The 13,790-nt window shown below is 42.8% G+C and overlaps 1 protein-coding gene across 1 annotated transcript in view; it reads right to left on the minus strand.

Moving 5' to 3' along the window:
* Positions 1 to 2,978: 2,978 nt before the first annotated feature.
* The window catches only part of dusp22a (dual specificity phosphatase 22a), a 214,405-nt gene continuing 203,593 nt past the window's right edge, over positions 2,979 to 13,790 (minus strand). The window contains exon 8 of the mRNA XM_063067501.1: positions 2,979 to 3,632. Coding sequence (XP_062923571.1) covers positions 3,426 to 3,632 — 207 coding nt within the window. The 3' untranslated portion in view covers positions 2,979 to 3,425. The remainder of the gene's footprint in view (positions 3,633 to 13,790) is intronic.

A 13,790-nucleotide genomic window follows, 5' to 3' on the forward strand; every position in this document is an offset into this window, starting at 1 on the left:
TCCAACACTATGACCATGGAGAAGGAAGATCTGACCAGATACTTTTACTTTCCAATATGATGATACCACTTCTCTAGATCCATCAGATGCACTGTCTCCAACTTCCATCCATGCTGACCACAATACCCTCAAAATAACACGATATACTCATTTGAGCTAAGCTGATGCTATGTGACTCTAACAAAATTTGTCATAATGTAGAAGCTGCACAGCTATGCCTAGAAACGCAAAGGAGGCAGATAAAATCTTGTCTAATGAAATTAGCACGGGAAGCTAAATGAGAAGGTTTCAAAGTTATGTTGTCTTAGTAATGGGCTGTTTAAAAGCACCAACAGTTGTATTGATTAATGCAGATCCACTCTAGTTTCCTAAAGTGTGAAAACATTGCCTCTTTGAATCTCTAATGGCTCTATTCCATTGCTAATATAATCCTCTTGTCCATTATCATATCAACATATGCGGCAGAAATCCTGTGAGGCACTATAAAGATAGTAAAATACTCATCTTGACTAAAGTTCATAGACTTGGTGAAATACGAAAGCAGGTCATTCCTATTCCGTTAAAGCTACCTAACCTAATCTCACTTTCCAGCACGCTATCTGCAGCCTTGCACATCGCAGCTCTTTGAACACACGGGGCACTTGTTTAATGTGGTAAAGATTTCTGACTCCTTTCAGTTGGAGAGCTTCAGAGACTCTAGTCACTGAATGAAAAATACTTTCCGGATCTTCCCTACAACCATTTTACAAATATGCCCTTTAGATTTTAACCATTCAGTTAAGGAATTTCAAACCCCACTTTCTCAATCTGAGCAAGTCATACAGTACTGGGCAAAAGTCTCAGGCGCATATATAGTTAGCTAGGCTGCCTAAGTCTTTTGGGTGGTACTGTAGTCATTTTATGTATTGCACTGTACTGCTGCTACAAAAAAAATGCAAATTTTATGACATATGTAAGTGATGATAATCAGGTTTATCAGGTTCTGATACGGGTCTCTATTGTGGACTAAGAGTGGGAGGGGTATCATTGGTGAGAAAAGGGGAAGGGAGAGAGGAGGGAGTAGGAAGCACCAGAGACACATTCTGTAATGGTCAGTTAATCAATTGTTTGGAATCAAATGACCTTGCCTGGTGTCTCAGGCATCTGTTAGCCTTGCGAGACCATGGATCTGCGCCTGGAAAGTCTTCACTCTCCAGGGCGCAGGCCTGGGCAAGGTTGTATGGAAGACCAGCAGTTGCCCATGCTGCAAGTCTCCCTTCTCCACAACACCAATGTTGTCCAAGGGAAGGGCATTAGGACCCATACAGCTTGGCACCAGTGTCGTCGCAGAGCAATGTGTGATTAAGTGCCTTGCTCAAGGACACAACACGTTCCCTCAGCTGGGGCTCGAACTCACGACCTTCAGGTAGCTAGTCTAATGCATTAACCACTTGGCCACTTTCCCACATGTGTCTCAGGGCTGGGTGAATATATACCCATGGCACCTCCCGCCCCAGCACTTCTATGCCACCTGTGTCACACTCTTTCCAAGGCACTCCAGCCTCACCATTCCCAACATTCTTCGTTCCCGCCAGATTTACAAACTGGCTCTCCACCCCATATTGACAAAGGGTTTCCTGCCGAAGGGTTTCGGCCCAAAACTTCCACTGTACTTTTTTTCCGTAGATGCTGCCTGACCTGCCGAGTTCCTCCAGTATTTTGTGTGTGTGCTGCTCAGATTTTCTCGTTTGACAGATACAGTAGTGTGCAAAAGTCTTAGGCACCCTAGCTGTGCATGCCTAAGACTTGCACAGTACTGTGATTTTACACGCACACATAAAGATTAGTTTTATTTTTCACATGTACATTGAAATGTATCATTTGCATCAATGAGCAATGCAGTCTGAGGATGTGCTGGGGGCAGCTCATGAGTGTTGCCACTCTTCTGATGTCAACACAGCATGCCCACAACTTACGAACCCTAACCCATATGTCTTCGGAATGTGAGAGGAAGCTAAAGCAGCCAGAGGAAACTTACATGGTCACGGGAGAACATACAGACAGCGCTGGGAACTGATTCACTGCGCGAACCACCGTGCAGTCATTCTGCCTCATTTATCAGAACAAAAAAACCTCCCAGAATGATAGAATTTAACTTTCAATCTAATTTCTCCAGCAATGAGGGAGTACAGCCCTTGGCTGTTATGCAACAATATCAACATGTCATCTTTACAATTTCTCCCATAATATATGGCGTATTACACCTGTTAATGATTAGCCTGTGGTTAACAACTAAATACCATTTATACAGAGGACCAATGGGAAATGGCCATGGTGAGTGACTTGTCTGATTATGGATGGAAGGGGCATGATTTCCTGAGTCTAGCCATCAGTTAGCACCAGATCCACAACAACTTTATTCCCTAGAAAGAAGAAGAATAAAGGGGGATTTGATAGAGGTATACATGAGCAGTATAGATAGGGTAAATGCAAGCGGACATTTACCCTATCAATACAACTGTTTTATTTCACTGAGGTTGGTTAAGATTGGAACAAGAGGTCATGGATTAAGGGTGAAAGGTGAAATGTTAATGGGGAACACGGGAGGAGGTGGAATTCCTTCACTCAGAGCGTGGTGAGATTGTGAAACAAGCTGCCAGCAGAAGTGGTAGATCTGGGTTTGATTTCAACATTTGAGAGAAATTTGGATAGGTACATGGGTATGAAGGACTATGGTTTGGGAGCAGGTCAATACTAGACAGATTAATGGTTCTAGCACTGACTAGATGGGCTGAAGGGCCTGTTTCTGTGCTGTATCTCTCTGTGACTCGAGCAGTGCAGAATGGACTCGATGGGCCAAATAGTCGAATTCTCTGCTGTGTATTTTGTTCTTATAGACTCTAATGAAAACACTTGTAATGTTGGGGTAGGGAAAATGATGTGTGGTCAATAAGACAGAAACCATGGCATTTTTAAGAAAATGTACAAAAACAACAGACCAAATTTTGAATTTTATTTTACACATTTTTAAAATCTGTTTGGCAGAGAGGAAAGAAAATACAACTGCTGACCTGCATAGGGAATAAAACGTTTGCATTTTAAAACACTGTCAAAGTCTCTGTGTAAAAGTGGCAATATCATCCATTGTTAGATTCCAGGCCAACAGGAATTAGCCCATAGATATCACAGCAAACATTGGTTCTGAACAAAGAAAAGGAGCTGGCCTAATCCAACTGAACTCAAATCTTAGTTAGGCACTTGATTTAAGAAAAGGCACAACTCTCTCAATGTTGCTAAGGAAAACTGTCAGTGGTAAACAAAAAAAGAATTCTGTGTGTACACATAATACTCTTGTATAATATTGCACCACGGGCTTCTATTCTACATATATTCCTGCTAATTTACAATGAATAAGGTGACATACGGCAGTCTGGCACTGATCCCCATTATCTGTTCACCCAGTCATGGCTGCTACTGCCATAGGCTTTGTAAGGGAGAGGATAGACGTTTGCTGACTGGTCGGTGCCTTGTTGCTCCCCATATCTCGGGTGCCGTTGCCTCTGCTTCTCGTTGTACTGTGACACCATCTTCTCAATCTCCTGCTTGTCGTTAAATCGATTCTCACCATATTCTGCCCGAAGCCATCTCCGATACTGAAACAAGATGACACAGGCAGAGATAAACAGTTAAATGTTGTTCTCCTTCTTTAGATAGATATATCAGAGGCTTTCTGCCACTCCACAAGCCCAAGCATGCACAGAACTTCCTGTCCTGGTCATTTCTGCATTCCAGGAATGTTCACTAGGGTGCTCTCACAAACATTGAATCAGACATTTCAAGGGCTTGAATCACATTCAGAATCAGAGTCCCCCACCAACCACAAATTTCTTGCAAATTTCCTGCTGGCTGTTGTATACCTGGTTAAATGACAGGAAACGATTCAAAGGTTCATTGAACATTAATTATCAAAGGACAAATGCAGTATAGAATCCCGAGATTCGTCTTTCCCACAGACAGACATGAAACAAGGAAAACCATGGGATACATTCAACGAAAAACATCAACCCACCCCCCCACATGCAAAAAATCCAACTCACACAAACAGCCACAAAGCAAAGTGAGAGATAGCCACAATATGAAACACGAATTCAACGGAGTCCTGCTTCAATCCAGCTCAGAAAAATTGATTATTGTTGAATATTGTTGGCCTGTTATTGGCACCTGGACCCAACAATACTTATTCATTGTGACACATGAGGAGGCCTTTTAGTCCAGCAGGTCAATTCTCCTCCTGAGAACTTTCACTCCCATAATACACTTAAGAGTCCTTTTCATCCATATACCCCATTAACTTCCTTTTAATTCTTCTTGCCACTTCTCTGGAGCCAATGTATGCGTTTGTTGCATGGGAGGAAGAGGGAGTTCCCAGCAGGACTTCACTCTGCACTCTTCAACAGCCAGGATTGAACCTGTGTCCTTACAGCTGTGGGAAAGCAGCACTAACTTCTCCATAACCGTGCCACCAATCTTTCATACCAGACTTCAAAACAAACATTATTCCGAACATTGTCCGAGGGAAAGATTAAACAATGCACTCAAAATTTCCTTGAAAAAAATGCATCATTCCATCTTCAAGGAGCGGTACCTCAAAAAGACGGCATCCATCATTAAGCACCCCCATCACCCAGGATATGCCCTCTTCTCATTGCTACTGTCAAGGAGGAGGTACTGGAGCCTGAAGGCACACACTCTACAATTCAGGAACAGATTCTTCCCCTCTGCCATCAGATTTCTGAATGGATATTGAACCCAGTACCTCACCAACAAGAGAAAATCCGCAGATGCTGGAAATCCAAGCAACACAACACGAAAAGAGTAAACCGTCGACGTTTTCAGCCGAGACCCTTCGTCAGGACTGGAGGGAAAGGATGAGAAATCAGAGTAAGAAGGTTGGGGGCGGGGGAGGGAGGGGAGGAAGAAGTACAAGGCGGCAGGTGATAAGAGAAAATGGGAGGGGGAGGGGTGAAGTAAAGAGATGGGAAGTCGATTGGTAAACACTACCTCACCACTTTTTTCTGTTTGCGCATGACTTATTTAATTTAAAATTTTATACGATATATACTTACTGTAGTTTACAGTTTTATTATCATGTTATTACAATGCAGTGTTGCCGCATAACAGAACATTTCATGCCATATGCCGGTGATATTAAACTTAATTCTGGTTCAGACTCCTGGGAACCACAAGCTATCGACCCACGTGCCCCATCAGACATGTTCTTTCTTAAGTTCCACACTGGCCTCAACCCTACCCAACTATAGTGGAAGCAAGTTTTCCTCAGTCTGGAACAACTGCCAAGGAAGAAGTAGGAAATAAGGTGTAAAACAAGGGGTGCTAGAGGAACTCAATAGGCAGAGGGTTAAATTTGTCAACAACCAAAGCAAATTCTGACAACAAAAGAAGTGAATCAGACCATTGTCTAGAAAGAGTACAGAACCAGAGGGCACAGTCTCAGAATACAAGAATGTCCCTTTACAACAGAAATAAGGAGGAATTTCTTTAGCCAGAGGGTGGTGGGTGTGTGGAATTCATTGCCACAAACAACTGTGGAGCCAAGTCACTGACTATATTTAAAGCTGAGATTGATAGGTTCCTGACTAGTAAGGGTGTCAAAGGTTATGGGGAGAAGGCAGGAGAGTGGGGTTGAGAGGGATAATAAATCAGCCATGATGGAATGGCGGTTCAGACAAAACAGGCCAAATGGCCTAACTCTGCTTCTAAGTCTTATGGTCTGATATTGCTGATCTTTGATGAGTACAAAAGCAAACAATGATTTTAACTTCAGGAATTCTAGCTTTCACTTAAAACAAAAGGAAAACTGTTCTGTTTGCAAAGGAAGAATTTTTAGTGTGGCTTAATGAATATCTTAAAGACTAGAAAAAAAAAGTAACCAGTCTGTTTTGGCTGTACTGTTCAATGTGATGAAGAGTTTCCAAATCAGCCAAGTAACATGGGTAGGTGAAAATAAAATGAAGATAAGGTCAGAATACTTTACGCCATTGGGTGTGGGAGGAAATCGGAGCACGTGGAGGAAATCCACGTGGTCACGGAAAGAATGTACAAACTCCTTACAGACAGCGGTGGGAAATGAACCGCGATTGGTGATCACTGGTGCTGTCAAGTGATTGCACTGATATCTGCAAGTACATTTCAGAAAAGGCCATAAAGCATTCTAAAGGTTGTAAAAGGTTGTGTCTAAATAGAGGTCCTTCATTCTTTTTGACTGAGTTTTCATTTAACAAGCGTGCATTCATATCAGAGTACAAATCCATGAATGCTACGGGAATGTTTCAGTGGATGTTTACTTACAAGATTCTATATGGGAATTTCCACTGGAGTTTACCCCTCCTGCTGTTTTTCCTGAAATTCATTTGGTAACCATGAAAAAATTTAACTCATTATGACAATCCTTTTTTTTTTCCTTAACACATTTTCAAGGATGTAGCATCCCTTGTGAGGCCACCTTATGTTGCTCATTCTGAAACTGGCTTTATGAAGTTGCCAGCGAAATTCCCTCTTGAAATGCTGCTATAAAGATACCACTGAATGGATTGACAGGCCATTTCTGTGGGTACTGGAGAGTCAACCATTCTACATCCAAGATAAAATTTGCAGATTTCCTACCCTGAAAAATATTACTGAAGCACATTCATTTTATGGTCACAAGGTCAAGTTTAGTTTTCAAATTTCAGCTTATTTAACTAACAAACCTGAATTACACAACTTCCATGCTGAGACTTAAACTCTCGTATTTACCTTGTCAGCCCACGTCTCTGAGTTACCAATCTAGTAATTCAATCTCCGTATCGCTATCATACCTCATCACATCAAATATTTGACAGGTATACGGAACTGAAGACGAACAAGGTCTATCAGAAGTGCAAAATGTGCAGGGTGGAGCATAATTAAGAAACTTGAAAGGCAAGGAGGGGGTCACAAAATATCATTGGTTGACAGGACTAAGGTTAATCCAAAAACACAAGGGACTGCAGATGCTGGAATCTGGAGCAACAAACGATCTGCTGAAGGAACTCAGCAGGTCGCACAGCATCTGTGAGAAGAAAGAAGTAGTCACTGTTTTGGGATGAAACTTTGAAATCAGGAATTTTTTTTCTCACTATCTCACGGATGCTGAATGACTTGCTGAGGTTAAAAACACAAACATGAGGAAATTTGCAGATGCTGGAAAATCAAGCAACACATACAAAAAAAAATTGCTGGTGAACGCAGCAGGCCAGGCAGCATCTATAGGAAGAGGTACAGTCGGTGTTTCGGGCCGAGACCCTTCGTCAGGACTAACTGAAAGAAGAGGTAGTAAGAGATTTGGAAGTAGGAGGGTGAGGGGGAGATCTGAAATGATAGGAGAAGACAGGAGGGGGAGGGATGGAGCTAAGAGCTGGAAAGTTGATTGGCAAAAGGGATACAAGGCTGGAGAAGGGACTTGCTGAGTTGTTCAGGCAGAGTGCTTGTTAATCCAAAGATGTTCTATAAGTATATTAAGGGCAAAAAGATTATGCAGAATTTTGTTATCCTGTTACAGCAAAGACATCAGTCAGGTGGAAAGAGTGCAAAGAGGATTTTTGAAGAGAGCCATAGGTAGTAGACAATATACAATAGGTGCAGGAGTAGGCCATTCAGCCCTTTGAGCCAGCACCACCATTCACTGGGATCATAGCTGATCATCCACAATCAGTACCCTTTTCCTGCCTTCTCCCCATTTCTCTTCACTCCGCTATCTTTAAGACTCTATCTAACTCTTTTTTGAAAGAATCCAGAGAATTGGCCTCCACTGCCTTCTGAGGCAGAGCATTCCACAGAAGCACAACCCTCTGTGTGAAAAAGTTTTTCCTCAACTCCGTTCTAAATGGTCTACCCCTTATTCTTAAACTGTGGCCTCTGGTTCTGGACTCCCCCAACATCGGGAACATGTTTTCTGCCTTTAGCGTGTCCAATCCCTTAATAATCTTATATGTTTCAATCAGATCCCCTCTCATCCTTCTAAATCCCAGTGTATACAACCCCAGTCGCTCCAATCTTTCAACGTATGACAGTCCTGCCATCCCGGGAATTAACCTTGTGAACCGACACTGCACTCCCTCAATAGCTAGAATGTCCTTCCTCAAATTTGGAGACCAAAACTGTACACAATATTCCAGGTGTGGTCTCACCAGGGCCCTGTACAACTGCAGAAGGACCTCTTTGTTCCTATACTCAACTCCCCCGGTTATGAAGACCAGCATGCCATTAGCTTTCCATCTGGTTTCCATCCCCCTGAGATATTAGTCCCTCTTCAGTCCTGGTGCAAACTGTGCCTTCTGTGCAGGTCCCACCTTCCCTGGAAGAGAGCCCAGTGGTCTAAAAATCTGAAGCCCTTCCTCCTACACCAGCTCCTTAGCCATGTATTTAACTGTATAATCTTCCTATTTCTGGCCTCACTAGCACATGCACCAGAGTGCCAAAACAGATAGTGGAGGAATTGTGGGGAAAGATGTTGTCAAACCTACAAACAAAGTCAGGAATCAAAAGGTTGAGCATGGTGGGACTAACGTTCTGAGCTGTGTATATTTATAGTAGGTAGATTTATTTCATTATTTATTCTTTCTTTCTTTCTTATTGTACATTTAGAGTAGTGGGGATGCCAGGCAGGATAGTGAAATGCTCCTCTTGCTGGATGTGGGAAGTCAAGGAGACGTCTTGTGTCCCTGACGACTACTTCTGCAAGAAGTGCAAACAGCTGCAGCTTCTAACAGATCGTGTTAAGGAGCTGGAGCTGGAACTGGGTGAGCTCCAGATCACTCAAGAGGCTGAGGGGTAGATGGGCATGGCACGCAGGGAGGTAGTTACACCCAAGGTACAGGACACATGTAACTGGGTGACCATCGTCAGGAGTGGGAAGGGGGATAGACAGCCAGTGCAGAGTACCCCTGTGTCAGTATCTTTCTACAACAGGCACTGTTGGAGGGGGATGACCTAGCAGAGGAAAGCAGCATCAGTCAGGTCTCTGGCACCGAGTCTCTCTCTGTGGCTCACAAAGTAAAGGGGGTGAAAGCAAGTTGTAGTGACAGGGGAACAGAAAGGAGTTCTGTGGATGGGACAAGATTCCTGGATGGTATGTTTCCTCCTGGGTTTCAGGGTCAGGGACGTCACAGATCGAGTCTGAAGGATTATTAAGTGGGAGGGGGAGCAGCCAGAGGTTGTGGTCCACGTTGGGACCAATAACTTAGGTAGGAGGGGTGACAAGGCCCAGCAAAGTGAGTTCAGGAAGTTAAAGGACAGTACCTCCAGGGTTGTGATTTCAGGATTGCTATCTGTGCCATGTGCTAGTGAGGCCAGAAATAGGAAGATTATACAGTTAAATACATGACTAAGGAGTTGGTGTAGGAGGAAGGGCTTCAGATTTTTAGACCACTGGGCTCTCTTCCAGGGAAGGTGGGACCTGCACAGAAAGCACAGTTTGCACCTGGACTGAAGGGGGCCTAATATCTCAGGGGGATGGAAACCAGAGTGTCAAAACAGATAGTGGAGGGATTGTGGGGAAAGATGTTGTCAAGCCTACAAACAAAGTCAGGAATCAAAAGGTTAAGCATGGCAGGACTAATGTTCTGAGCTGTGTATATTTCAAACAAAGGAGTATTGTAGGAAAGACAGATGAATTTAGAGCATGGATCAGCAGGTGAAATTACAATATTGTAGCCATTAGTGAGACTTAGTTGCAAGAGGAGCAGGACCAGCAGCTCAGTATCTGGGGTTCCATTGTTTCAGACATGGTAAAGCGGGAAGGATTAAAAGGTGAGGGATGGCATTACTAGTCAGAGAAAATGTCATGGCAGTGCTCAGACAGGACAGACTGGGGAGTTCATCTGGAGAGGTTTTACGGGTTAGGACTGAAGAATAAAAAAGGTATGACATTATTGGGATTATATTATAGACCACCCAACATCCGTGGGATTTAAAGGAGCAAATTAGAAGCATTGCAGACTATTGCAAGAAACAAAAAGTTGGAATAGTAGGTGATTTTAACTTTCCACATATTGACTAGGACTCCATACTGTAAAGGAGCTAGATGGGAAAGAATCTTTATCAAATTTATCGAGGAAAGTTTCCTTATTCAGTACACAGAAGTGCAGCTAGAGAGAGTGCAATACTAGATCTCCTGTTAGCAAATGAGACGGGGCAGGTGACAGAAGTTTGGGTAGGGAACACTTTGCATCTAGTGATCACAATGCCATTAGTTACAAGGTAATTATGGAAAAGCATAGGTCTGATTCTCAGGTTGAGATTCTAATTTGAAGAAAGGCCAATTTTGATGGTATCAGAAAGTACCTGGCAAGTGTGAATTGGGACAGATTGTTCTCCGGCAAAGGTGTACTTGGTAAGTGGGAGGCCTTCAAAAGTGAAATTTTCAGAGTACAAAGTTTGTATGTTCCTGTCAGAATAAAAGGCAAGGATAACAGGTTTAGGGAGCCTTAGTTTTCGAGAGATAGTGAGGCAGGAACAAATGATGTACTTCAGTATAAGAAAATGCAAGAGAACTCAGGGAAATGAGGAGGGCTAAAAGGAATCATGAGGTTGTTTTAGCAGGCAAGGAGGAGGGCTTCTACAGATACATTAAGAGCAAAAATATAGCAAGGGTGAAAATTTGTTCTCAGGAAGATCAGAGTGGTTATCTATGTGTGGATTTTAAAGAGATGAAGGTGATCTTAAATGGATATTTTACATCTGTATTTACTCAGGAGATGAACTCAGAATCTATAGATGTGATGCACTGAAGTAGCAAGGTCATGGACTCTATACAGATCACAGAGGAGGAGGTGGTTGCTCTCTTGAGGCAAATCACAATGGATAAATCCCCGGGACCTGACAATGTGTCCCCTCAGACCTTGTGGGAGCTTAGTGCAGAAATCGACAGGGCTCCAGCAGAGATATTTAAAACGTCCTCAGCCACAGGAGGATTGGCAGATAGCTAACATCGTTCCATTGTTTTAAAAAGGCTTTAATAATAAGCAAGGAAATTATAGACCAGTAACCCTGACATCAGTACTGGGAAGATTATTGGAAGGTATTCTCAGGGACTGAATATATAAGTATTTGGATAGAAAGGGACTGATTAGGAATAGTCAATATGGCTTTGTGCATGGTAGGCCAAGTCTAACCAATCCTACAGAGTTTTTCAAGCAAGTTACTAAGAGGTGAGTACCACTGTGAACTGAGGCTGTGGCCTACAACTAAAGAGCTTCTGGTTCGGCTGCAACTGGCTTCATAGCTGTGGACTCACTTTCATGAACTTCAGTTACAATGCTATTTGCTTAGTTTTATTGTTTGCATGATTTTGGTTTTTTTTCTGCACATTTGACAGCTTTCTATTTTTTAATGGGCTCTATTGGGTTTCTTTGTTTTGTGGCCGTCCGTAACGAGACAAATCTCATGGTTGTCTATTTGACAATAAATGTACTTTGAACTTTGAAATTGATGAAGACAAGACAGTGGATGCTGTCTACATGGACTTTAGTGAAGCCTTTGACAAGGTCTCACATGGGAGATTGGTCAAGAAAATTCAGTCACTTGACATTCAGGATGAGGTAGTAAATTGGGAGAAGCCAAGGAGTGGTAGCAGAGGATTGCTTTTCTGAATAGAGACCTGTGACTGCTGCTGTGATGCAGGGATCAGAGCTGGGTCCGCTGTTGTTTTTCATCTATATCAACAATCTGGAAGATAATGAGGTAAACCAGGTCAGCAAATTTGCAGATGACACCAAGACTGGTGGTGTAGTGAACAGCAAGGTAGACTATCAAAGCTTGTAACAGGATCTGGACCAGCTGGAAAAGTAGGCTGAAAAATGGCAGATAGAACTTAATGCAGGCAAGTGTGAGGTATTGTACTTCGGGAGGAACAACCAGGCATCTACTACCACTCTCTGACTTCTCCCACAATGCCAATGCCTAATGCAATTTACTACCTCATCTCACCTGGTGAGTGGTAGGGTACTGACAAGTGAGGTAGAACAAAGGGATCTGAGAATACAGATCTATAATACCTTGAAAGTGACATCACAGGTAGATGGGGTTGCAAAGAAAGCTTTTGGCACATTGGCCTTCATAAATCAATATATTGAGCAGAGGAATTAGGACGTTATGTTGAAGTTGTAAAAGACATTGGTGAAGCCTAATTTGGAGTATCATGTGCAATTTTGGTCACCTGCCTACAGTAAAAAAGATTGAATGAGTGCAGAGAAAATTTACGTGGATGTTGCTAGGATTTGAGGACCTGAGTTATCCGGAAAGGTGGAATAGGTTATCCCAGGCAGCTGACAGAGGCAAGAGAATAGATTGCTTGAAATTTAACTGACATTTTTAAATCCATGCTGACAAGTGAGGTTTCTATTGCCTGCAAGATGATAAACGTGGTCCCCCATTTCAAGAAGGCAGCAGGGAAAAATATGGTAATTATAGACCTGCGAGATTAGTAGGAAGGTTATTGGAGAAAATGCTGAGGGACAGGATCAATAACCACCTGGAAAAATGGTCTAATCAGAGACAAGGAGATGTCTGTAAGTGAATCTCCAGTCCCTTACCTTTCCTACCCACCTGGGTTCATCTCTCACCTTCTAGCTATCCTCCTTTCCCTCCTTCCCCCCTTCTCAGCCTAAAATGTTGACTGCTGATTTCCATGGATCTGCCTGACCTGAGGAGTTCCTCAGCATTGTGTGTGTGTGCTGTTCTGTAAGTGAATGATGGTGTTGACTGGCACATTCCGGGGGGCAGGAATGCATACTGAGGGATACAGTGAAATTCAGTACAGCCCCCACAAAGGCCTTTTAGGAAAGGTCTTCTTGCTATTGGACAATGAGAGGCTTGACTCTATTATTTCCAATCTAGCTCAGATATTCTCCATGACCTTAGAATTTTGAGAATTTTCATTTTTCTCAGTCTTCCCTCTTTTCATTATAGGGTCATTTAGATGTTGCTAAGTTATTGGATGACCATATAGATGCCTAGACAATCTCTCAAAGAACAGGCTTGAATGTCACTATCTGGGGTTCCCAACCTGGGGTGCACAGTTAACGGTAGGGGTTCATGGCATAAAAAAAGGTGGTGACCCCCTGCTTTAGGTAATTAAATATATCTATAAAAGTAACCACCATTGTCCTCCAAGGAAGGAAACCAGCCATGTTTATCAGAACTCATCAAAACGTGACTCCAGAGTTACCAGAACTGTTGACTCTCAACTGACCTCTAAAACGTTCCCTGCAACCCACTTCGAGAGTTATTTAGGGATAAACAATAATTGATGGCATTGCTATATCCAGGCATGAAAGTTTGTTTAAAAATGCTTCTTGAATTATTCGCAAACAACAGGAATTCTGCAGATGCTGGAAATTCAAGCAACACACATAAAAGTTGTTGGTGAACGCAGCAGGCCAGGCAGCATCTCTAGGAAGAGGTGCAGTCGACGTTTCAGGACTGACGAAGGGTCTCGGCCTGAAGCGTCAACTGCACCTCTTCCTAGAGATGCTGCCTGGCCTGCTGCGTTCACCAGCAACTTTTAGGTGTGTTTCTTGATTTATTCTTTTTTTTTTCGGTGGCATTTACATGTGGGTCTCCATCTTGGATTCACGATATTTTGGTGTATTTGGATCCCAACATAAATAGTGAGGCTTCAAAAGTATGTCAAAGACGGGGTCTCCTGTAATGAGTGACACTGACAAGGCGCACAGCAAGTGTGCACTGTAATATTATCCAATGAATGAATG

This window comes from Mobula hypostoma, chromosome 14 (assembly GCF_963921235.1).
Source record: "Mobula hypostoma chromosome 14, sMobHyp1.1, whole genome shotgun sequence".
Lineage (NCBI taxonomy): Eukaryota > Metazoa > Chordata > Chondrichthyes > Myliobatiformes > Myliobatidae > Mobula > Mobula hypostoma.